Source organism: Cinclus cinclus, chromosome 4 (genome assembly GCF_963662255.1).
Source record: "Cinclus cinclus chromosome 4, bCinCin1.1, whole genome shotgun sequence".
Taxonomy (NCBI): domain Eukaryota; kingdom Metazoa; phylum Chordata; class Aves; order Passeriformes; family Cinclidae; genus Cinclus; species Cinclus cinclus.
In genome coordinates, this window is record NC_085049.1 from 35,958,502 (window position 1) to 35,984,194 (window position 25,693).

At 37.2% G+C, this 25,693-nt stretch overlaps 1 protein-coding gene and 1 long non-coding RNA gene across 2 annotated transcripts in view; both read right to left on the reverse strand.

Annotated features, from left to right (window-relative positions):
- Nucleotides 1-24,219, reverse strand: part of MDFIC (MyoD family inhibitor domain containing) — a 53,423-nt gene extending 29,204 nt beyond the window's left edge. Inside the window, exons 1-3 of the mRNA XM_062491928.1 lie at nucleotides 24,108-24,219; nucleotides 21,936-22,091; nucleotides 10,409-10,540 (exon numbers count right to left, since the gene is read on the reverse strand). Coding sequence (XP_062347912.1) covers nucleotides 10,409-10,540; nucleotides 21,936-22,026 — 223 coding nt within the window. The 5' untranslated portion in view covers nucleotides 22,027-22,091; nucleotides 24,108-24,219. The remainder of the gene's footprint in view (nucleotides 1-10,408; nucleotides 10,541-21,935; nucleotides 22,092-24,107) is intronic.
- Nucleotides 11,471-18,454, reverse strand: LOC134043518 (uncharacterized). Its single transcript, XR_009933156.1, has 3 exons — nucleotides 17,324-18,454; nucleotides 16,675-16,760; nucleotides 11,471-11,486 (listed from the first exon to the last, which is right to left on the reverse strand). It is a non-coding gene; the product is annotated as an uncharacterized LOC134043518 (long non-coding RNA).
- Nucleotides 24,220-25,693: the final 1,474 nt, after the last annotated feature.

The window sequence follows — 25,693 nt, forward strand, 5'->3', positions numbered from 1 at the left end:
TTTTAAGTGGAAGTATAATAATTTAGCTACTTTCTTTTGGTCCTTTTACAGTTTAAGAGCTTTAAATGTCATAGCTGAGACAGCAAGCTTCTCTTACCCACAAAGATCCAACGTACAGCATAGCACAGACAGCAACTACATCAAACACAATGAACCTTCCCTTGCTGCTCACGCAAGCCTTCAGCCACGCAGATCATCCACGGCATCACCAGCAACAGCAGCACTGCCCAGGCTGGTGATGGGTGAGGCAATTGCTGCCTCCTGCCCCTGTGCTGTGCAGCTATTCCCTGCCTGCCAAACATCGCAGCCTCACTTCTGGCATTTCTTGGCCCCAAACAAAAACACTTAGGAAACCACTCAAACAAGTGCTACGGGGGCACAACTACACTTTTTTTTTTTTTAATACTACCGTATCCACTGTTCTGAAGAGTCCTGGCAATCTGCCATTTTATCTGCCATTTGGAATTTATTCCAGCACCCTTTTCTTTCATGTTCCTTAAGTATAACTGGCTACGTGTTACTGCACCATAACGTTTTCTGAGGCTGCTAGAACTAACAACTCACAATAGAATATTTCTCTACTACCATTTATTTAATTAGCATTATGATTGATAATTTAGCCAAAATTTCCTGTTTCTGTACAGTACAGTGAAGCCAAACTACTCAAAAAACCACCAGTATTTTATTTTACAATACATCCATTTTATTGGCTTTCCCAGTTTCCGGTCTTTAACTTTCTGGTTTTGTCAGTAGCTACAAACTGACCAGGTTATTTTTTTTTTATTTTATGAAACTTTATATCTCACATAATCACATGGCTCTAGAAGCTGCGTTTCATAGTGTGTTGCAAAAATTAACAGCTGGCGGTTTTGCCTGAATTGCACAGTATCTTTATAAAATGTTTAATTCACTGTCAGTTCTCCAATAGTCAGAATACCCATGCTAACAAGAAGGTTCATTGCTACTTAAAAAGTACCTTAAATGTTGATGTTAACACATAGATGCTGAAACAGGCTTTTGTACTGAAGCACTTTAAAAATACTTCCCATCAGCCTCTAAGCACAACCTTACTGTCATTACTTACAGGTTTGTCATGGCAGTCAAGAAAGGAATGGGGAAACAAAGGACTGTTCAAGCAAGTAAACAGACAAACAAGAAAAACAGGAAAAAGGGGCACTAGAGAAAATGATGCAAACAGAAAAGAGAAAAATGGCTTGGCATCTGAATTATTACAGGGATGGGTCAATCTTTTCTTTATCCTTTTGCTTTCTAAAGCAAATATGAGAAAGAGGATACAGAATAATTTATTTTAAAATGGGGACAAACCTTCAGCATTCTTCCAACTTTGATTCCACCATATCACTGATATGCTTTTGCTTTCTTCCAAAATTACCCTAAATTCTAAAGAGTGGGGTTTTTTTCTAATCAATACTTTGAAGTGCCTTTCCATTACAGCCATCGTTGAATCTACTTCTATCTCTAAGTTTTGAAAGTAAAGTGCATTATTCTATCAAAACCTTCACTGTGCTATCAAACAAGTCTTCTCTCCTTTTCCATAAAGACTTGCTTCAAAAAAATTCAACAAAATATTAATAATGAGACCTCAACTTCTTGCCCTATTCCAGCTATCACAGCAGAATCCCTGGTGTGGATGCTGATTTGATAATGAACAAAAGCTTTTGCCAGGTTATTTTCTCTTGTTCAAGGAGGGAGCATAGCTCAGCAAATGGGATCTCACTGTTCTTCTGAAAATGCTAGAGTAGCAGATGTTCTGAATAACACAAACAGTCAAAACCAAATAGTGATTTACTTAAAATTGAGCCTGTCAACTAAATAGTAAAAAAAAAAGGTTCCTCAGGCATAACACTATGATACAAGTGGGAATCAGAAAATCAAGCGGACAGAGATATCAAGTAACAGTCAAAGGAGTGGAACAAGAAGAGGGATGGATGAAAAACAGATACCTTTTACTAGAATTCGTCCTTTAAAAAGTGGTGTGAGTTGTTTTTTTCCCCTCTGTATTTCCAAAGTTAAACACTGTCTTATTTGTTGTAAATACAAAACTCACACTAGTTGCAAGTTTCCAGGATTTGATCCAACACAGAACAGCTTACAGAAGGGCTGTACAGAAGACTCATGAAGCAAGGGGATCTTTACAGCTACTTCAGCTGCCTTAAGGTACACTGTCAGTTACTTCATAGCATGATTAGCATCATGCTAGTCCCACTGAATGATCTATTACTATATAAAAATATTTACCAATACTGATTTTACATTATAAATATGATAGTGACTCATCACTAAAAGGTCATCGCACAGTAAGAAAATATATATATTGAGGTAGGGAAATACTTCACAAAGTCATAGTTACAAAGTGAGGTGTGAAATACTAAATGAGATGGTGTAATTTGATAAAATCACCTATAAGAAAACTACATATACACTATCCAAAATTAGCTCTGCATCTCGCCTCACCATTCAAATATTTTTCTGCATCATCTCTGTGAAAAATTGAGACTGATCCCTCAGACAAGTTTCTCCAGGCAGGTTAATCCCAAATCTTCTCACTAAAACTTAGTTTCTTTCATTTTGAAATTCAAGCAGGAAGAGTACTGTTCACTGAATTGTACAGACCTAAAAGATGTTCCATTCTCACACTGCTCTTACAGCCAGTTCTGGTCAATATCACAATCTTTCATTGCTTTTCTGTCACAATGTGAATTTTATTTCAGCTTGCAACTTATGAAATATAGTGAAAATATGCACCTGTCCTATTGAAGAAAGGAGATTGGGAAAGGTAGATGCCTTCTAACTGGCTAAGAGGTTTTGTTTTCGAAGATGTACTTCAGAGTTACCTGTACCTGAAGACAGGTTTGCCCTGATCTGCCAAAGAATGCAGCAAAAAACTTGCCCTGAAGGTCAAATCTGACTTACAGGCCATTTTCTTATAGGTTTGCCTAACAGTCTGCTCTCCTTGATTTGTCTCAAAAGCAAACTTCTTAACATTTTATGCAAACATCATACAACCTTAAGTCTGAGTTATATATCAATAAAACTCACTTAAACTTGAGAAACTTTTGCAACAGGAAATAATCTCTTAGCTGAAATTCTGCTGTAATTAACATTAGAATTGCTAAATTTTCTCCAAAGAAGTGTCATAATATTTATAGTTCAAAGAGAAAACATTATCATTGAGATACTGTATAGAATTTGAGGGAAGAAAGTTTAGAAGTAAAATTTAAGCCTCTAAAATTCATGGGTCCAAACAAACTCGGAATTGGGAAAGTTCTTGTGTTAGGGTGTATGAGTTTGCATTTTATAATCACAACCTTCAAGAGCAGACTCCACACAAAACTGTTTCTCACACACCAGAATGCTGCAGTTCATTCAAAAAGAGTTAAGGCTCAAGTAGCAAATAATTAATCATTCTCTTAAATTAACCCTCAGTATATCTAAAGGCCTACTTTGTCAGTAAAATGATATTGGTATTAGAAATATAATGAGTGACCACAGCTGTTTGACATTTTAATGTTTTTCAAAAAGCTCCTCTGGGTTTGGATTATGAATAATTTTTTTAAGGGAAAACAGAAAACCACAGTACAAGACACCAGTAGGTCATAGGCCCCTGTTTTTCCTCATCTTTTACAAAATACCTTCAGGGAAAGGTACTTGTGGGTTCTTTTGCACTATAGATATCATATTATCAGCATGCGTAAGAAGTAAGCAGTATTCAGAACTCTCTTTCCTCTATGTAGCTATATAAAGAAGAAAAATGTTTAACTATGATCCTGTGACCATGAGTCCCTTCTCCTCTTTCACTTTTCTATCAGTATATATAAAATTCAAAAATATTTAAAACTATATTGATTCTTAAATTTTGAAGAATTCATTTAATTATTTTGATGTAAACACAATATACAGTACCTTTGAGATGCATAAACCTACTCCATGCTTTTCATACCCATGGGAGAAAATACAAAATTAAATCTAAAATGAGGAAAAAAGGTATTTTGCCATTGTTTAAGTTCATGACATTTTTGCCAGCAGTTAGGTTCTTAAAAGTATGTCTTAGATAATGACACTTTCTTACACTTTGTAATTTATTGTTTTCTTTGCTAAATATGGCTAACTAAATACTGTTAGTACTGAAAACAGAAGACTAAAACCACACTGACTCATTGCTTTGGTAGTATAATATTTCACAGAGAATGCAGTCAAGAGTTTTATTATTATTTCTTTTTAGAGAACTACTACAAGCATATTCTACTTTTTCCCCTACATAAGGAATTAATCAAAAAAGACTATAACTATTCTTTCCCATATAGGCATAATACCATGATTAATTCTGAGACAGTACTAATACAACACAGGAAAATATTCTGAAATTGAGATACAATTTACTCCAGGCCCAAACACAACAAGCACAGTAATCATGTTACTTGAATTTCACCTTTGTCTGGTACTGATGATTACTGCCATCCAAACTTTCTCAGCCTCAGACCATGAATTCAGATAACATTTTGAGAGTTAGAAGTAAAATAAAACGGGAACGAAAAGGCTCCAAGTAATTCTGGCTATTAGTGATATGCAGAATACATATATCTATCTTTTGGCCATCTGGAACAGTTTAAAGTTCTCACTGAAGTTTGACTACTGTTCTGTAAATGTATCAGCAAAAGCGAGAAGTTTATTTTTTGACATGGAGTGACAAGAGTACACAAATTCCTCATCTCAGTCCATCATTAGCTGCATTTCCTTCCAGCATTCAATTTAGAGTTGAAAGGAATAGGATATACAGAAAACAAATGCACCTTGCAGCAGCAGCTCAATTTACAAGGGACTACAACTTCACCTACACTCAGGTCATTTCACAGTGACTTCTGTAAACACAAAATCACACATGATCAATTAGGTTGGAAAACATTTCTGAGATCATTGAGTCCAACTTATGACAGAACACCACCATGTCAACTAGATCATTGCACAAAGTGCCATGTCCAGTCTTTCCTTAAATATCTCCAGGGATGCTAACTTCACTACCTCCCTGGGCGATCCATTCCAACATCAGATCATCCTTTCTGCAAAGAAATTCTTCCTGTTGACCAACCTAAACCTCCCCTGGCACAGCTTGAGACTGTGTTCTCTTGTCCTGGGAGAAGAGACCAACCCCCACCTGACCACAACCTCCTTTCAGCAGTTGTAGAGAGTGACAAGTCTCCCCTGAGCCTCCTTTTTTCCAGGTTAACACCAAAGACCCAGTGAGACTCTGAAGAATATAACTATAATGGTACAGCTATCTGTGAAAATCCCTCTCTACCCAGGAGAAGGCAAAATGAAAATCAAAGGGAAAGGCTTTGATTGTGCAACTAACCAGGCCCCTCAATAGGTTTGAGAAGTTTTTCGAAGACTTTTGGAGGAGCTCTAGTAGGGGAACTGCCAGGTCAGAGGAGAAACAGAGGCAACACAGGCTAGCTCTCTACTGGGGAGAGAATTAGAAAATCTCTGCGAGAGCAGTTCTCAGGGAGGACCTGTACTCCTCTATTACATGTACTAGCCAGATTTGTCAAAGATTAATGTTTTTTTAAAGAAGATTCCAAATATCAAATACTGTGCTGCTATATAAATATTGAACTGATTAAGTTCTGTTCATTCATAGGTTAAGAGATTTTTATACCTGGGTCTATTTGGAACATTGTACATAAATCACTACTATAACTAAAAGAATACACCTTTCAAACTCAGTAATATATTTTAAATAATTTCCATTAATCTATTCTGCAAAATTTCTGTAGTCACACACTGTTATGCTGCAAGAAGACTGTATTTGTCATACTTTCTAGCTTTGAAAAGAACCATTTAAGTTAACTCAAGCACTCTGTACTATTTTGTAGACAGAATAAACAGCATCACCTGAAAACACAGTAATTGTAAGATAACTGTGCATCACAGAACAGCCAAGAACAGATATCTGGATTAATATCAAACAAAACAAAGACTTCCAACAGATTACCTACTTCTTGTTGGGAAAAAATAAACAAAACACAAAAACAAAAACAAACACCAACAGCATAACAAACTACAGAAATCACTCACTTAGCCAGACAAAGAAAAGAATCTCCAAACCTTAAAATTAAATAAACAATCATGAAAAGTGAAAATGTCAACATAAAAGATAGAAAACAAAAAGATAAAAATATCTAGGATTTTATTCCAGAAGAATATATTAGATAAAGTAGCGGCCACAAGACCATGTAAAATTGTTTGATCCCCACAGAGCTGAAAGAAGCATCCCTTTCTCTGAAGAACCACTCTTATCAGGAGGGTGTTCCATGGACGAGAAAGAGACAATTGAAGCTAGAAAATGATGGATAGCAATGACCTTTCTATCTGTAAAACATGGGCATATTTTAGGTATTTAATCTTCAGAATTGGATTATTATTAATCAATTATTCATGACAATTTGAATCTATGGTAGATGTTTTTTGTTTTCTTAAATATCACATAGCTAAGGTTCTGCTTGGGAACTGGAAAGGAGATTAAATCCTCACAAGCAAATAGTGTTCAAGACTGGCATTTTATTCCCTCCTAAACATTCCCTTCCCTGCATAGCAATACACATTGAAGATAACCTAGTGCCCTCTACAAAAATCCTGCCTAAATATTCTAAAATCCATCTTTATAGCCTTTTTTCCTCTAAGAGGGGAAAAAAAAAAAAAACAAGCCATACCTCTTCCACAGAACAAAGCAGAGCATTGTGGTAACACAGAACAGCAAAAACTGCTATGGCTTCATTCCTATAGACACAGGTCACCCTGCTGCATGTTCAAAATACACTCCTCCTCACTTGCCAATAGTGAGTGATAAGAAGCAGAACCACTCCATTATGGGCCACCAGACCATACAATGAAAATAAGCAGAAGGTGTTTGCAGATATTTAAAATGCACTGCCAAAAAAGATAGCAGATGGAGCTATTCTAAAGCTCTTTTGAAAAGCAGAACCTCTACAGTGAGAAATAAAATAAAAAATATATATGTTTCTGTGAAGGGAAGGGAACAGGGCTCAACATTTTCCTGAAGAATAACTGTACTGAAAAATATATGTCTTCCCAACTGAGGGAACCACTATGGAAAGGGGTTCTCTCCTTTACTCAGGTTCTAAAAGTGAAGGCTATGGATAGCAGTTGCCACCTTGTGATGACTAAAACCAATTTAACACACATAAAGCCACCAAGGATTTGGCAGTTTATTCTGTTCTCAAATACTCTGTTAAAAAATGTACACCTTATTCCTAATCTAACTGAACTTCCTGATATTATATTTAGTTCTCTGTCTTGCTAGTTTAAGAACTGTCTTACCAAATTTCTGTTTGCTGTGGCATGCTCCTTAGGGACTAGGCAAAGTCCCTCTTTATTCCCTTTTTAACACCAAAGAGATTGAATTCCAGGAGGTTTTCCACAATATGGCATGTTTTCAGCTACTCCAGTCATTCCTGAGATATTTGTGGTTCTCCCCTGACACTTCTCCAACTGAACAGTCTTCCAGTAATGGTTATGCAAGTGCACTAACAATTACTACAGAGGAGTAATACAACTGCTTCCCTTTAATATAGCCCTTCATTGTTTATATGTCAGTAATCTTTTGATTCTCAAACTCTCTTCAAAAACAATAAATTCCTTGGTTGAGGCTTCCCATAAGATTAACCATCTACCCAGGATATTATGAACATTTTTATTAGTGAGGAGAAGGGACGCTCCAAAGGAGGTGGGGAAAAGGCTAATCTGGAGGAAATCTCTGGAGGTTAAAAAAGGGAGCTTGAAAAAAGGACTGAAAGGGCAAAGCAAGGTGAACGCAAAACATCTTACTGTGGAAAATGGGGGCAGTGTTTTAGTTTATTGATGTTGCCTGGTAAACTGAGTTCACAAGTACAAATGAGAAATCATACATAATGAAGTCATTACAGGGGCTCGAACACTGGACTTCGTTGTTAGTGTGCCAGTAAAACTGACTGATTAATCTAATTCCATATAACAGCAGGATAAAACAGCTGCAAACAAGGAAAACTTTGGAAATTAAATGCTGGAAACATTTATAAAGTAAAAGCTAATGCTAAGACAAATGGAGTATGCATCAGCAGTGGGGATGGAAAACAATCTGTATGGGAAAAAAAGAAACTGAATCATTAGAATAGTGCTGAACAGTTGTGAAGTATGCGCCATCTAAAACAATTTTTAGGAAGTTTTAAAATGTACTGTAATAATCAAAACACTCTTTATTTCTAACCTCAAGCTTCTTTCAATAGGCAACAGTCTGCGAACTTTAGTTTGGTGGGGTAATAGGTTGAATCAAGACCATTCTGAGCTACAACACTTATTTTTTACATGAAATACCTAAGTAATGTTTGTGATAAGAAAGCTTATGTTTGCTGCACTTGTTCTAGTCTTCAAACTTGGCTGCTAGGTACATTGAGTTGCAAAACTTCTGCAAACTACAAAATGTATAACTGAGCATTTGTGAAAAGTCAAGCACTGTTCCTCAGTTTTTAAAGGGAAAACAAACTTCCCTACTCATAAGGCCCCCTCCCCCTCCCAAAAAAAAAACAAAACCAAAATAATCTGCTTTGATTTCATTATTTTTGTTTCTTTTGTTTCTTCCATCTAGAAGACTTTAAAGGTTATCTGAAGCATGAAGAGGTGTGCATCATATGCATCATAGCATCTAATCAAGTAAGCGTGAGTCCAGGATGAGGACCATCATGCAGATTGGAACAGTACCTTTTACCTGTTATCCTATCTTTCCCCTTCTTCCCTTTTTTTTTTTTTCTCCATTCCACTATCTGCTGCAATTTCTACTATATGTTGAAAAAAATGTATCATTTCCTCACACTCGCAGTGCAGCCACTGCAGTGTGTCCTGGTGGTGAACAGATTCAAGAATGCACGGAATCACCCATAGTTTAGGCAACTCCTGTGAAATAAATCTGCTTTCTCTTGGGCTTGGGAATAAGGAAGCTTCTAGGAAGAGGGAATGAGAAGGAGACAATTCCAAAAGCAGAAGATGCCATACATTCCTTTCCATATCCTCAATATAAGCATAAAGCAATTGCTTGTCCAGGGACAGTTAGGTTGAAAATATTAATCTTTTGGGACTAAGTAAACCCTCAAGATGTGCGGGACAACTCTCCCTATTTAAGAATTACTTTAAATTATCAGATAAATATCTGACATGTTAAATTCAAGTTTCCTGTAAAGGATCTAAGTAACTATTCAATACATTGGAGGTCTAAGTATTTACTGGGATTAATTATTTAGAAAAACAAAAAGGATTAACTGAGATTTGAAAAGAATTTCAAATGTTCAGAAAAAGTTCTGGAGAACATGAATGTATAGATAAGACTAAAAAGCATCTAAGCAAAATAACAAATGAAAAAAAAACCACCTAAAAAGAAGATTTTTCTGCAGCAAAAAAATCACTAGTTTTGACAACAGAAGGTTCAGAAATATGAATTTACCCCTCTGTTGATAATACAGTGTGCATTGTAAAGAGAGACTAACGCTGAAATGTGTGATCAGAAAACTTCAAGAGAGCTGGAGCACCACTCCACATTTAGTCCATTTTCCTTCTGAATACACCCAATAATTAGAGAACAGTTCCTCATGCTGCCCCTCCCTTGAGCAACTAACATTCAAGCATTTACAGAATTTTAGAGCATCATAGAGTATTACCTCTGGCATTTGACAGAAGTATTTTTGCCTTAAGAGAGTACAATGGATAGCATATGATCTTCAGTCCAAGACAAGAAGATAGACAAGACAAGAAAATAGGAATTATTTTGCATACCTTTTTATGTTTTAAAGCATACAGGAGATACACTAGGAATGTGGGCCTGTAAAAACTAATTTAAAAGCTCCACAGTTCCACAGCATAGGCCTAAAGCCTTACCTTACAGCATTCTTCTAGGTTTGAAAATAACTGCTTTAGGACTCAAAACTCTTAAAAACCTTACACCTGACCAGTACTCGGTGCATCTGGAAGCAACTGCTCTCAGCATAGTTTACTCTGCCACTTATATATATGTGTAACCTGGGAAATTGAGGGTGATGACACCTGGCACAGTTGCATACATGCAGTACTAACTATTAATGACAAGAGAAGAATGCAACACTAAGGCTTTAAAAGCTTAGGTGCTACAGAGGTCTATGCCACACTGCACCACTGGAATAACACCTTTCTTTATACTCATTGCTTATGCATGCTGACAGGAGTCAATCTGGGAAATAAATTCAGTAGATGTGCATTACAGCTGCAACACAATTGCATTTGACACACATTTAACAGAGTCAACAGGCAGGATCCTGTTACACTGTGAAAGCAAGCCTCAACGGCAGCAATTTGCTCTGGAAATACTTACTTCTGATGAGGTCACCATCAGTGCGATTTCCCCAGATGGACTGCTCTTGTATCTCTGCTTGTATACTTTGATTACTGGAAAGCTGGTTTATGTCTTTATCTACTGCCACAGGAGTCTCTTGGTCAGTTTTTCCTAAGTCAAAAGAAATTTCAAGATATTAGTTTCTACAGTATTTTTTCTCTCTACAAGAAAAAATAATTTTTGAAAATTAAAAGTAAGATGGCATAAAAAATAGTTTGTCTTAGCAACTCCTTTTGTTTCATTAGAATTAACTTCCAATACAGTTGATTTTCCATTTGTTTTTTGGCCTAGAACAATATAATTTCTCATTAAGAAAGACTTTTAGTCATACTGTATCCAATTGTGCAAAGTAATATTCAGCAGCTTCTGTATCAAAGTATACTGGGGGGGTGGGGGGGGTGGGAGATGTTTTATTCAGTTACCTTCCACAAAATTTTCATATAAAAATTTGAATAGCTTTGTCACACAAAAAAACATTATTCTTTACCCACACATGTGGTTTTAGCATATAGAAGCTATAGTAATTTCACAAAATTTTGTTCTCTCTTTTTTATAATTAAACACATAAACTAAGACAAATACAGTTAAAAATTCAAAAGCAGCTAGTACAAAAATTTAGAAAAAATAATATAATACAATTACCTATTTTTTTGAGAAAAAAAAAGTTTTAAAAAGCCACAGCTGATTAAAAGTCAACATTTAGCCAATAATGAAAAGTATTTTTTCTCTCCAAGTATACATAAGATGAAGGGAAAACTCCATATTAAGGTCATTTGAGGGATTCTTCAGCTAAGTTCACAATACAACAGATGCTGTTATGATGATGTTGCCAGTTATCACAAGCAGACCAGAATTTCCTCAAACCAAGGTAAGTGACAGTTTTCACCTTCACTGTCATTAATGTTTTAATAATCAAATCCACATACACAAATATTTCTGTTCTTGATTGCTTCAGATTTTTCTTACTGGCACTCAAGGAAACATTTTCAAATCTGGATTTACTTTGTTCATTATTCACAGCAACAGATAATCAGTGTATATTATTTAGTCAAAGGATCTGTAAAACACAAAATATTTTCAGTCTCATGTATTTTTTTTGAGTATACCTACAGCATTTGATATTTACAATAAAACTAGATGAGCAACTGCTGAAAAGTCTGTTAGCTCTATTTATTTGTTTCAAACAAGAACACATTTATAAATCCTGTATTACAGTTTCATATACTGTATCCTCTAATAAAGGAATTATTTCAGTCCTGAGACACGGAAAAATCACTTTTTGCTACTGTGACTTAGTAAAGGTTAGTTTCTTCCTGCAACCCACAGCACTTGGATTTTAAATCCTAAATTTCTGCCTTTGTTATCCACCCTATTAAACTGAGGCACTGGACATCACTCAAAATAAAATATGCCACCTTGTGTGTAGAGTAGCATATGCCCTCAAGCACTGCTACTCCCTTTCTATCAATTTCCACCTCTGAAATGTCTGATCTATCTACCTCCATGGTACTTCACTCTCAGTCCTCTCTCCCACCAAAACCTCATCAGTATGTCCTCAAGCCCATCCTGAGAGGAACTGTTTCACTAGGATTGGCATAGTTATTGAAATTGACTTAATCTTACTTAGATACTCATCCTATTAATATTAAAAAAACAACAAAAAACAAACCACGAAACCCACAAAAAAAAACCAAAAAAAGCAAAACAAACAAAAAACCCAAAACAAACAAACAAAAAAACAAACCCACAAAACCAAGCCAAAAACAACACAGACTTTTTAAACCCCTTTGACAGACATCAGATACAAATTATTTCTGCCTGTTATCTCAAAAACAAAGTGACTGTACTGAAGTATGATGATTTAGCCTGTGCAGTTAATTATTAGGTGCAAATGTGTCTCAGAAGTGCTTGAAAAGTGTTCTGGAATAGACTGAATAAAAGTAAGTAGTGTCCTGATAGAGCCAGTACAAAAGTACTCTGCTTTCCACAAACACTAAGCTTAAATGAGCTATTTTAGGAGATTTTGCTCTTAAATTACTTTACTACATTTTGGGGATGACACCAAAATTACAATATGTACCCAGCAGGGCTAGTACAGGCCTGCAGAGTAGCTGTATACAATTCTCTCATATAGGATATGACTTTGCAAAACCCTATTATTTCATGTAGTAAACAATGAACAGCTATAAGGAAACAATAACGTTAATATTATGGGACCCTCAGTGTTCTAGATTATATTTTTATCTAAGAAATTGGAAGGAATGCAGAATCCAATCTGACATCATTATTCATATGAATCTATTTTTCATCCCTCTGCTTGTTTTCAGTTCAGTATTTTTTTTCAGTTTTCAGTATTTTTTCTCTTTTTTCTTCTCACTATGTCTGTCAGCCAAACTATGGCTGTATGTGTATTTTTCATGTGCACTTTTATTATTCTAGCTGGATACAGTAAATGGCCAGTCAAGACCATGTAAACAATAGTAGCAGTTAACAAGAATAAAGAAGCACTATTAAAACGTTTAAAAGAAACAATATTGTAATTGAACACCAAACAATTTTGATAGGAAGTTCAGCACAATTAAATTAATTATCTCTTCTTTGATCTACTGAATTCACATGAAGACTTCCCCATAAATGTGCCTAACAGAAACCTACATTGTTAAACATGTGTTTGGTATCTTACTTTGTACTCCAGGATTGCCCACTGGAGCAGCTCATCCTGATAGATGCTGCTCTACGGTGTGGTGAGCTCACCCTGGGCAGCAGCTAAGGACCATGCAGCCTCTCCTCCCTTCCCCAGCCCCCAGCAGGACAAGGAGAGAGAACAGAAAGATCCAAGGGAAGAAAGCAAAGAGATAGTTTAGTAAGTGAGAAGAAGCAAAGAAGAAGGAAAAGTAAAACAGGAGATGGAAAGGCAATCACTCACCATCTCCCAAAAACACTCATGGCCAAGCTAGCCTCTAAGCAATGGCTACCTCCCCTAAAACCTCCTCCCCTGCTTTTATTGCTGAGCATGATATTCCATTGCATGAAACAGCCCTCTTATCAACCTGAGCCACCTGCCTGGATTGTGTCCCCTCCTAATCCCATGCCTACCCGCAGTCCGGCGAGAAAGGGTAGGAAAAGAGAGCACCTTGACTGATGCTGTGCAAGTGCTGCTCAGCAACAGCTGATAGAACTGATGTGCTATCAACCTTGCTTGAGCCACTGATCCCAAACACAGCACCACAGAGGCTGCTATGAAGAAAATTAACCCCATCACACCCAAACTCAGTTCAATGGGGCTTTAGAAACAGTAGACCTTATGACCTCTTTATTTGAGCAGTTTTTCATAAATTGCTTCTGGTGCATCAGACTACTAAAAACTAGACACGTGATGGTGTCTTGATTCATTGTTTTTTTCTTAAATATGTACAATCTCTCAGTTTTTGTACAAAGGAATTTATTGATTATTCCCTTATAATAAACACTTGATAATGGGATCATATTTTATTTTCTTTTAATATTAGAGGTGCCACTACAACATACCAATTACAGCCAATCACACATGAAGACAGCCTCAAGAACATTCCTGTCTTTTGTTGATGCCATTACTTTTATGTAAGGTACCTAAGAATTGTCACAACAGAAGTTTATGAAGAATCAACACAAAGACCTCACTCTGACAGAAATGCTAATGACTGGATCTGGCCATAGAAGAGTATAAGTTTTTTTCCACTGCATCTTAAAGTAAATTTGTAATACTTTTCTGTTTCAGTCAAGCTTACCCCTAAGAATTCTTTCTGTAAGACTTCCTTAGTATTTTAGCTTCTGCTTCCTTCAGCACACCCTTCCACTCTCATGTGGCTAACCTCCAATACTGACAGCCAAGAAAAAAAAAGAGATGCTCTTCTTAACAGTTCAAATAATGGAAAGAAAAGACTCATTATGTTCTGAATCTGGCAGTGCTAAAGTATAAATCCAATCTCTCTTCAAAACCACAGTAAATTTCTCTAGGTCAAAAGCAACACAGACTTCTTACCTACCACAGTTCAGCCCCAAACCAGCAACTTGTGTGGCTCTGTACTTCCCCTAAACTAACAGCAGTGCCAGGGCTGAAAAGCTTCTAGTCAAAAAGCCCCAGGGAGTGACACCCACACAGAATACCCTGTGATTTATTCTGAAGGTAAGCACAGGCAGAAACTCTACTTGCCCAGAGATTAATGCAAGTTTAAGATTTAAATAGTAAGAGATATGACATGCTTGCAAAGTATAGAATTGAGATTTGGCCAAAAACCAAATCATATTTATGATACAGACAACTGGTAAGCCACATACTGAAAAAAAAAAAATTTAATCACATCTAAAAATTACTGCTTCATTAAATAAGCAAATAAAATGAATTTCTGCATTTTCTCTCTGGATTTACTTCAATATATATAAATCATCTTTATAGTACATACATTCATTTTACCATAATTTTGTTATATTTATTTTTAAATTGCACAGCAATACACATATTCCATAGAAAAGAAACCTGTTTTCACCTTTGAGACTATTGTGATACTGATTGCTAATTTTTATTGTAGTTTGGAGATTATGCCTCTAGTTACACGTGCTTCTTTGCAACATGCCAAATACATTCTGCAAGACTCAACCAACTGAATAATGCCAACAGTCTTGATTAGCAGCAAGGCTACTATTACAATAGCCCTATCAAAAGGCAAACTTAACAAATAGTCAGCACTGCCAAGAAAGACCTATGTATATTAGGCAAAACAGGTATACAGAGCAATCTCCCTGGATTCCTTCAAATTCTGCCTTCTATGCCTTCGGGAACTGGCTGGAACATACATACATACCAATTCCTGAAAAATTCTAAGAATACCCAGTGAATAATCTCTCTTTTCACAGCTACATTTGTCTACCTTTCTCTATAATGTAGAGCGTATTAAGTGGGGATGAAATTAATACACAAAACTGATAGAAAATACAAAATTATAGGTAATGGATGTGAATTTGCAAGACACATCTCCCAGAGCTCAAGTCTTTGACAAATAACAAACTTTTCTTCTCCAAGTGCTTTTGTGCATTCACACACTAGCTGCCCCACCACATCTTCATGTTCAGAAATCTGTGTTCACACATGTGCTATCATGCATCATGAAGTATGTAACATGCACAAAGCAAAAATGGAAACAAGTGCCCACATTAAGTGGATTGCATGTCCTCAAGAGTTTGATTGGCAGCTGATTTCTGTTCATTAGATGACACATAACCTTATATACTGACTCAGCTATCGCTTCCAAGAATGTAGAATGTGAATCATTAGAGTGCATGACTAGCAAAATGACAAACTGGACTTGAGAAACAGGTTTAGAATTTGTCTATAAAATTTAGTTTAGGAGTTTGTACATAAAACAAATTTAATTAACTCTGTGGCAACAATCAAAGGCTTTGCTGCTATGACACATTCACTTTCTGTGCACCAGAAATGTCGTGGACTGCTCCAAATAGCATGTATAAAAAAAACAAACAAACAAACAAAAAAAAAAAACTGGTGGGAAAAGCTTCTAAAAGCCGAGTGAATCATTCTCATCAAGGAGAAGGAAATAAGCAAAATGGACTGGCACGATGATCACCAAAAATGCAGTCACAAACAGTCCAACAGTCTTAAGGCATAGGGAAAAAGGAAAGATTTGGAAGCATGGGGCAAAGTTACTGAGGCACCTAAAGCTGACCTAGTTGTTGGGATGATTCATCAGAAGGTCTGAGTTTACCCTATAACAAGCAGATGCAGATTTAAAAATACATATACAAAGTTCAAACCAATTCAAATGAAATTTTGCCCTTCAAAGGAAAGAGAAATTACAAAAGCAAATAAATTGCCACAAACACTTAAATAGATCTATGAGGAATAAAAAAAAAATCAAGGAATGTTCCCAGAAGGAAATATAACCATCAGTTCTTTGTCTCAAGCCTATGTTGTTGGGAGTGATTGAAGAGCATGTGGCAAACATTACATTGCCAACACTTCCTTTGTTCATTAATAACCTTGCTGGCAAGGAACCACTGAGGATGCTACTTCCTACTGAAAACTCCACTGTTCACAACAATAACACAAAGAAGCCCTGATAAAACCCCATTTCACAATGTACTCATTAATGCCTACTATCTACTTCATGAAATGCCTAAAACTTTTAGGCATTTTATATAACAAATAAATTCAACAGTTTCTGTAACAGAATGCCTATTCCAGCATTTACCTGAAACAATCTCTTTTCATTAAGGACATCTCATTAATACTGGCAATCCACAAATTATGGAGATTGAAGCCTCCAATTACATAAAACTAAAAAAAAAAATAAATAAAATATTTTCATTCATTTAATTTCAGTGGCTTTCACTTAAATGTCTTGTTGCAACTTTCAATGGCTTCAGAAGTGCCACAGAAAAATTAGTTTCTCAAAATTAGAGCAATTTAACAGCAATTTTTTTTGAAAAACTCTTACAAAGAATTTTCCAAGTGCAAACTATGGAATAATTATGAAAGTACTAGAAGTTTGACAGCCCTGAAAAAATTTGAACCATGATAAATTAAAAATGAACAGCAGTGTGCAAATAGGTATTTTAGTGCATAAAAGGTCGAACACATAAGTGAAAACTTTTCATAAATAATGACATTATTTATACAGTCAGTTATGCATGCGTGTCACTCATCCAAAGAAGTTTCACATATATAAAAACCAGTTTCATGGCAGTGCTCGGCAGCTACAGCTATATTAGCAACAGCCAATCAAACTGGGCCTGTACAGTGGAAGAGCTAACTTAAAGAATAATCCATGTTATACATGTTCCAGGGGCTTTCTATTTTGAACTGGTTCTCAGATTTAATCTTAAAGATTCAAGGCTTACTAGTGGCTGGAGTGCATTAGGCACATTCCTGCAGCTTTCACATTATTTTGAGCAAAAGGAATCCCATCCAGGTCACTCCCTAGGATCTCTCCACAATGCAAATCAAAGTAGAGGCAAACAGATTTACTTCAAAACTGCATGGCTGATCCAAATAAAAACAGTAGGATAACACATTGCTGAATGTTACTTACTGGGGGAAAAAAAAAAAAGAAAAGAAGTGTTTAAAGCAAAGACAAATCTAACTTCTGAGAGCCCAGAGCCGAACTTAAGAAGAATTACTGTGATATAAAATAAACGTGTGATATAAGATGGAACAAAAATATTTCAAACTTGATACAAGGTCTTTACAGTTAACTGCATGAAATACAAGCCTATCACACCCATGTGAGCATGAATCACTTGACTGGAATGGTATGCACGTGAAACTGAGAACAGACTTATATTTCCATGACAAACTAGATTCAGACATCTATTTACCAAACTTTTAGATATTTTAGTCAGTAATATTAAATAAATGCCTCAGTACTGGCACACAACAATGAACAAATTAATATAGACTCTCTCAACTCTTGTCAGATAGCAAGAGGGAATAAAATTATAGAGGAAATATTTCGTAAGTTTGAGCAATCCGAGTACACTGGTTAACCGTTAAAATAAAAATATATTACTCATAACACAGAGGCATTGCTGGTAAAGTGGAATAATTATTGTGATAGCAATCACTGTTGCCTCAAGAATGTCCAAACATTCCCTACATTAAGTCTTTTGTCACCCAATCTCATCTAGACATCAGATTCCTTTCCTGCTCCTCATCATGAAAACATTTAAGCACTGAAAACATGAAGATCAGAGTCACATTCTTGAAGAGAAGTACTTTGTACATTTTCTGAATGGAAGTATTAGTTGCTGCATATGGTTTCTTGAGATACCAAATCAGAACTGCATCTCCATCCAGCAACAGTGAGATAATTTGCACCAGAAAACAGAAACTTGTAGAATCTGATCCTTGATATTTCCACTAGATTTCTCTATCCTTCCCACCACCATTAAAGTAAAAAAAAAAAAAATTCTAGTGGACTTCCATAATCTAAAGATTTATTATATTGAAATTATCATCCTCCATTTTGTAATAAGTTGTCAATTATTGTTTTAATTTTATTTCTTAATTGAGAAAGCTAAATATTATTCCTTCATTATTCTAGGTTACAGTTAGATACCAAAAAGCAAAGATAACAGCATTCCAAATAATTAATAGATGACAGTTCGACATTTTCTAAAATGTGACCTGATTCTCTAAATGTAGTTACATGACCACTGAATTTCTCTCTTGCATTCCATGGTTTAGTCAAATGCAGAGGATTTTTTAAAAAAGTATCCATAGTCCAGGCAATAATCACACCAAAACCTCTAATATATGAAACATTTTCCTTAAAGCAGAGAGTCCAGTGGTCATGAATTACCAAATTCCTTCCTCAGGGACATTATTTATGGTACCTACCAGTTGAGAAATACCTGATCACAACTAAATTGAAGTGGTCTGAGCAGAGACATGACACTATTCAATGATTACATCATACAAGTAGATGTAATCATAATTTGGTTCAAAGGTCCTTGAGCTACAGAGAAAGAAGACATAACTAGGGTCTTGAACAAGGGTGCACAAGCAGAGCTACACTTTTGGAAGGATGTGGCAAAAATTAACATGATTGCAGAAATTAGATTAAACCTTCCATCTTGTAGTGGGTCTCTTAGAGCAGCAGACCACACTGACACAGATAATGGTTTAAAGACTGAAGTTGAATTTTGACATTGCCACAAAAGAAGATGCCATGATTTCACTTGCCCTCTCCCACAGCAAACTAATTGTGGATGGGTGGCATCCAGATTCTCCTAATATTTATGCATTTATTCAAAAATGAACTAACAAGGAAGAAAAGTGACAGGGGATGTGTTGAGAGAGCATACTGGTTAAAGTAACACAGAAAAATTCTTTTAAATTGTGAAAGCCAGAGCATACCACACCTGTAGACCAAACTGCCTCAACCTTGTTTTCACCATGTTCACAACAGATGAATATTCCTGTATACTCCCTAAACTTTATTAAGTTTGTCTGATCTTTAAATATGTTGTGGGATAGCTATTTTTGAATATTCAAAATTCAACTGAAGTTTCTTCTCCTTTCATGGAAAAATACAATTAATCTTCAGCATCTGATACATATGATATATAGATATATATACACACACATATATGTACATGAATGTACATGATAGCAAGCAAAAGAAACACTTTGTATATCTAGATTTCTTGATCATACCTCGCAGAACTACAGAAAAGTTTGTTCCCAGGTTATAAGGTATCTATATCAGTGAAACATATACAAAGCACAATTAAGTATGCTGTTACAAATGAGAAAATATTTCTCATTAGAATGCACTTAATACTTTATTGTGCATACAAGATAAGCCATCTTTTCCTGATAAAGGAATCTTTAAATCTAAGTCAACCCAGATTTCAAGTATCTCATTGTAAATATACGAATTCATTTGTAGGTCAATAATACGAATTTCCATCAAAGCTTTTAAAATTATCACCAAATTCTAGAGAAGTCAGTGTAATTTTGGATGTCCTGGGGGAAGAATAAAAGGATAGGGGCTGTTGAAAGTCCCAGACATACTATCTTAGTTTTTCAGCCCTGGAATATCTGAATTACCTTACACTGTAACCACACACCGCAAAGCTGACAACAGAAATGTTGGAATATAGACTGGAAATGTTATGAACTCACCTTTTCCTCTTTCCACCCCCACTTCCCCAACAAATTTAGACTAGAAAAAAGCAACAAATACCCACATTAAAAATCCATATTATCCTTAAATCTAAGTTCATTAGAATAAAAATTATGTATTTGAATGCTGAATTCTGCTTTGTCTTTAAGTGAACTGTATACAAGCTTCAAAATTGAGCATGTGCCTTGATAGGCGTGGCGAGTGAACAAACCATAATCACAATGCTTATTTGTACCTTAGTGATACCTAAGAAAGCTGTGAGGTTTAATTGTGTCATTCAGATTTTCTGCATATTACTTGTCAGGGATAGATCAGTATTTGTTTCCTTATGTTTCATTTAAAAAAAAAAAAAGAGCATGTATTTACAATCACACATAAGACTTTGACTTCATAGTGAAAACTCAGTTTGAAGTGGTACTGTGAGAATGAGACCACTTTCAGTGCTAGTTAGCATTTTGAGCACTGACTTTACAACTTCAGTAACTCTGATGTATGACCTACATGCAGAATTTAACCTGTGTGGCCAGCTGACCACATGACAGGTAAAAACAACACACTAACAACAACATATCGCAGGTACTGATGGTTCTGGCAAAAATGTGATTCTAGCATGTCAGTTCCACATTTCCACAGGCTTGATCTTTTGCATTTAATCTTTTTTATTATTATTATTTATGGTTTAGAAGGTATGAGTCGTTTTCTAGAACAAAAAAAACAACAAAAAAAATTAAAAAAAAAAAAAACAAGACAGAAAAAACATCCAAGAATAAGATAAGTATAAACCAGCTTGCTATGCCTCCCTGCCAAAACATTTTTTATTTAGCTTCAGATATTTTCTGGTTTCTGAAACAAGACTTCAGCTTTGATTACACATAGCTATTGATTTCCCTAGTTACAGAAACAAGGCTGCATTTTTAATCCACAGTTGCACAACTGTACTACCAGGCTCTGCTCCAGTTAACCAGTTATGAATAAAGTTACAGTTCTTGAACAAGATTATTTGTCTGTTTTTCAGAGACTTTTTAAACTCCTGTCAGAATTCTGAAAAATCATAGCTGTAAATGAATAAACAAAGAAAAGTCTGGTCTTCACAGACCAGGACTTAACTGGCAAACATACTTCCCAATTCTGAGGATAACCTAAAATATACTTTGTCAAACTTCCCTACATGAAGGTGATCAGAGTATCAGTGTATTTTATTCAAAAGCAAGTAAGACATATCTTAAATAATTTATCTTTAAGATGAATGTACTTCTAAACATCCTTTTGAACAGCTGATTATATTATATTATATTATATTATATTATATATTTTATATTATATATTATAAGTTATATTCACAGAAACTGATTTTAGCTGCAGCATCACAAAGTAATCCAAGAAAAAGCAAAGTGACCTCCAATACAATCAACCCTCTTGCTATTGGATCAACCTTCCATAATTTACTTCAAGACCTGGAAGGACAGATTTACAGGAAAGAATTTCTAAACACAAACACAAAGCTGAGAAAATCAAAAGCGATTTTTAAGGAGAAACATCTGCCTCTTAATGACTGCAGTTTTTCAAATACTGAAAATCAGGGCTGAGAGCAGCGTATTGTTATCTTTCCTTTTTTTATTTTTTCTTTTTTTTTTCTTTCTGTTCATTTTTTCATGGAATTTTGGGTTAAAACAATAAAGTGGTGAAGTGAAAGTGCTGCAGAAATATACCACAGAGGGGAGCGGCAAAAAAAAAAGAGGGGTCAAAACTCACGAGTCAAATCAGTAAATGTATCATTCAAATATAACGCGCAACAATTACGGAGAAACTTTAAAGAAACTTACCTCGAGGGAGGGAGATCAAAGAGCTGTTTTCAGTCGTGGCTTGCTCTGGCCCTCCAGGCCCCGGAGGAAGAGGTTCTCTCACTTGGGACATCTGCCAGCCCTCTCGCTGAGTAACAGAGAGCCTGCACCCCTCTCCAACAAAACTAACACGCGACCCTGAAGGAACAAGCAAATGAAAGGACTCGTTAATGTATTTTATGCAGAAAACTCACGGCTCAAGGCGAGGGACTGAAGAGGGACAGTAGGGAAGCGGCGGCAACTTTGCGGCGCGGCGGAGGGCGCGCCCCCCGCCCCCTGCAGCGAGCACCCGCGGGGCCGGGGGGCGGGAGCGGCCGAGGGCCCGGAGCGGGGCGGCCGCGGGGGTGTCCGGGGAGGCCCGTGTGCCGCGGCGGGGCCGGCCGGCAGCGCGGCGCGCCAACCTCCGCATTTCCTCCCGTCCCGCTCCGCTCCGCTCCGCTGCGCTGCGCCGCCCGGCCCTGCGCCGCGCCCCGGCCGCGGGAGCCTTCGCGCCGCTCCCGCCGCCTGTCCCGGCGGACCGCCTCCACCCGCGCCGCCCGCCCCGCGCCCGCGGGCCTTCCGCCGGCAGCGGCGCGCACAGCCTGGCACTCACTCACACCCGCTGTCCCGCCGCCGCCACAGTCACTCCTTCCCCATCATTTCCGGACACTGAAACGTCCCGCTCCGGCTGGCGGCGGCTGCGGCTCGGGGCGGCGGTTGTGCAGGTCCTGCCGCCCGCCAGCCGCGGGCCGGGCCCGGCAGGGCTGGGCTGGGCTGGGCTGTGCGGGGCCGGCCGGCCGCGCTGCCCCCAGCCGGGCCTCCAGCCATGGAAATTTCCCCAGGAGACCGTAACCCGTCAGACAGACAGAAGTAGGCAAGAAGGGAAAATAAACCCAGGAGAATGCGAAAGGGAGGCTTTCCAGCCCGGGCAGGGTTTGCAGCTGCAGCGGTGCGGGGCACGCTGCACGGCGCAGCCTCTGGCTCCCGAGCTGGCCGTGGTGTTACGGAGCGCCCGCCACCAGTTGCGCCTCGGAGCGCGGAGCCGCACGTGGAGCGCCAGGCCCCTGCCCTGCCGGGCACTGCTGGCCTTTCTGCCCCTGCCCCCCACTGCAGATGTAGCCATTAAAAGAACTTCACAGCGGGCGCACAGAAATACTCAAAGGACGAGCAGTTTTCAAAAGTGGAACGCTCAAGTGCAAACTACTTCCTCTGCTACCATCTGCAAAGTAGTGTTTCCTGGACTTTCCCCGTATAGGAAATAACATTTCTTTCCCATGGCACAGCCTGATGTGATCATCAGTCTTATGCTCTTGCCCACAACATGGGGTACTGCAGTTATTGCTCACACACTGCTGGTGTCCATAAGCTGCATGCCTTGCCTTGCTTATGGGATCTCAGTATGTCACTCTTCTCAATTGAAGTGTGTCCAGGTTTAAAATGTATTTTCCCTAAAATATACAAGCAGGTTTTTATTATGGTTTAGTAAATAAGCCAGCTTTACTGGTATGCCTCATTACAGTGTGATATTTAGATGTATTTTTTGGGAAACAAAAGTAGGAATATAAAATACACAACTTATAGATTATCAGCATCCTAACATGACAGACTATAGCTGATATTTATTTTGATATCACACATTCTAAGCAATACGCTCAGTTATTAAAAGTAAACTTCTTGAAGTTCAGCCTTTCCCTGGCATGCTTGCAAAACTGCCAGGATAAAGTCTAAGTACCTGACTAGGGAGCCAGTTCTATGTGAACTCGACACTCTTCAGAGCTAACTCTTATTTCAGAAGTCATCAGTAATTTTGCACCACTGTACAGCTTTATTATTGTCATTGCTTGTGAAAAAGAGAAGTGCGATGAGAGGTGCATATGCTTTCCTCCGAAAAATACTATAATTGTAAGGTATTTCAGTAACCAAAGGTGTTCTTTGGTGCAGCGTAGTCTTTCTTTAAATATTTATATGGAAAATGGGAGGGAAAATGTTTTAAGGAAAGGAACTGTGTAAAAAAAATCAATTTGGGGCAACCAAAGCTATTATTTTACTGCATAATAATAATACTGGTCTCAATATCTATGCTTTTTGTCTGTGTAAACATTGTATGACTTTCCACAGTCCCCTCCTTGCTGTCCTGGGGGCAGAGTGATCAAAACATAAGGTAGAATGACTTACCTCAAACTCCCAAGTGAGTCAGTAGTAGAAGAAAGGTTATGACTCACTCTCAACATACGAGCTTGTGTTTTTCTCTCTGAAACTGGAAACACAGCAAAGAGCTGTGGGAGGAGCAATAATTTGGCCAACCACACCCTGCTTCCAAAATATTTCATTGGATAATGAATGCCTATGAAGAGATGATACCACCCAGGTTTGGTATTTTGGTGGGTTTTTTTAACCTTATCTATGAAACCCACATGGTAAACTCCCATGACGTTCAGTTTATCTTCTTTAAAAAGATGATGGGATGAGCTCACCCTGACAAGGTTCAGTTGTAGAGTTTAAAGCAGCTAAGTGAATTTACAGGACCTTCAGCAGACAGTACAACTGATGCAGTCAGAGGTAGTACTAAGTAGAATCAGATTAAGTAAAAGTAAAAGAATTCAATACACAAAAAAATCACTGAAATAGTACACTAAAAATATTGTGCAATGCACAACACATTACATACCAAAGGCTGTGATTGTAAAAAGATGGGTCCAGATGTGGTCCCTGTTAATGAGATACCACTGATAGGCAAAACTCATTGGTATAAGCACTTCCTGACAGTACAACATACTTCTGACAAATACTCAGCAAATCTAAAATATTTGTGGTATTACTTTCCTGTAAAATACATATCATTCTAAAATATAATTGACAATTCTCAGGAAGTAAGCAGTTCAGATACTAACACCAGCAGCCTTTTAAGTAGGCTACAAATTTGAGATATACTGTATCTTACTGTAGCAACTGAGTTACTGGCTGTTGGACCTATATCTTCCAATGTAGTCTTCCATTGCTTAAAGCCATAAAATTCAAGCCTTGTAGGCAATTAATAGGATTGATATGAAGAGAAATTCAAAGGCTTTGCAAACAGAAAATAAATACAGTTTGTAGTCAAGTTAAAATTTCATTATGGAAAAAGAGCACCCAAAAATCCCTGACCAAAACAAACTAACAAAAACAAACAAACAAAAAAACCCACAAAAAACTGAACAAACCAGGCAAGCAAACAAAAAAAGAAAAAAAAAGAAAAAGAAAAAAAAAATCTCCTACAAAACCACACAACTAAAAAAACCCCCACACCACCATCACCATGAAAAAGCCCTCCAAGTTTCTTTCTCCATTACAAAAGATTCTTTAAAACACACTTCTGTTAAAAGTGCACAAAATGTAGAATATAATCCTATGTCTTCAGGACAAAATTGTTTATCACCTTTTCCTAGGCTGGGTTCCTACACAAGTCATACAAGAGATATTACCTGCAGCCAAAATAGACTTGTCACAGAACAAAAGAAAGTGTTTTGGAAAGATGCAAGCTGTTTATTTAAAGTAAACCCACAACATTCCAAAATTAACATGCTGCAGAGCTTGTTTACACACATTATTAAAAAATTGAGCTATATTTCAAGCTTGAATTTTCCAAGGCAAAATTTTAGTGTTTGTGGGTTTTTGGGTTTCCAATAGTTTGTGTTGGAGAAAGTTGTGGATAGCAGAGCTGCCCAGCTCAGAAATGCTGCAGGAAAATTGTGCATAACTCTTCAAATAAAAAAGGCGGTCAA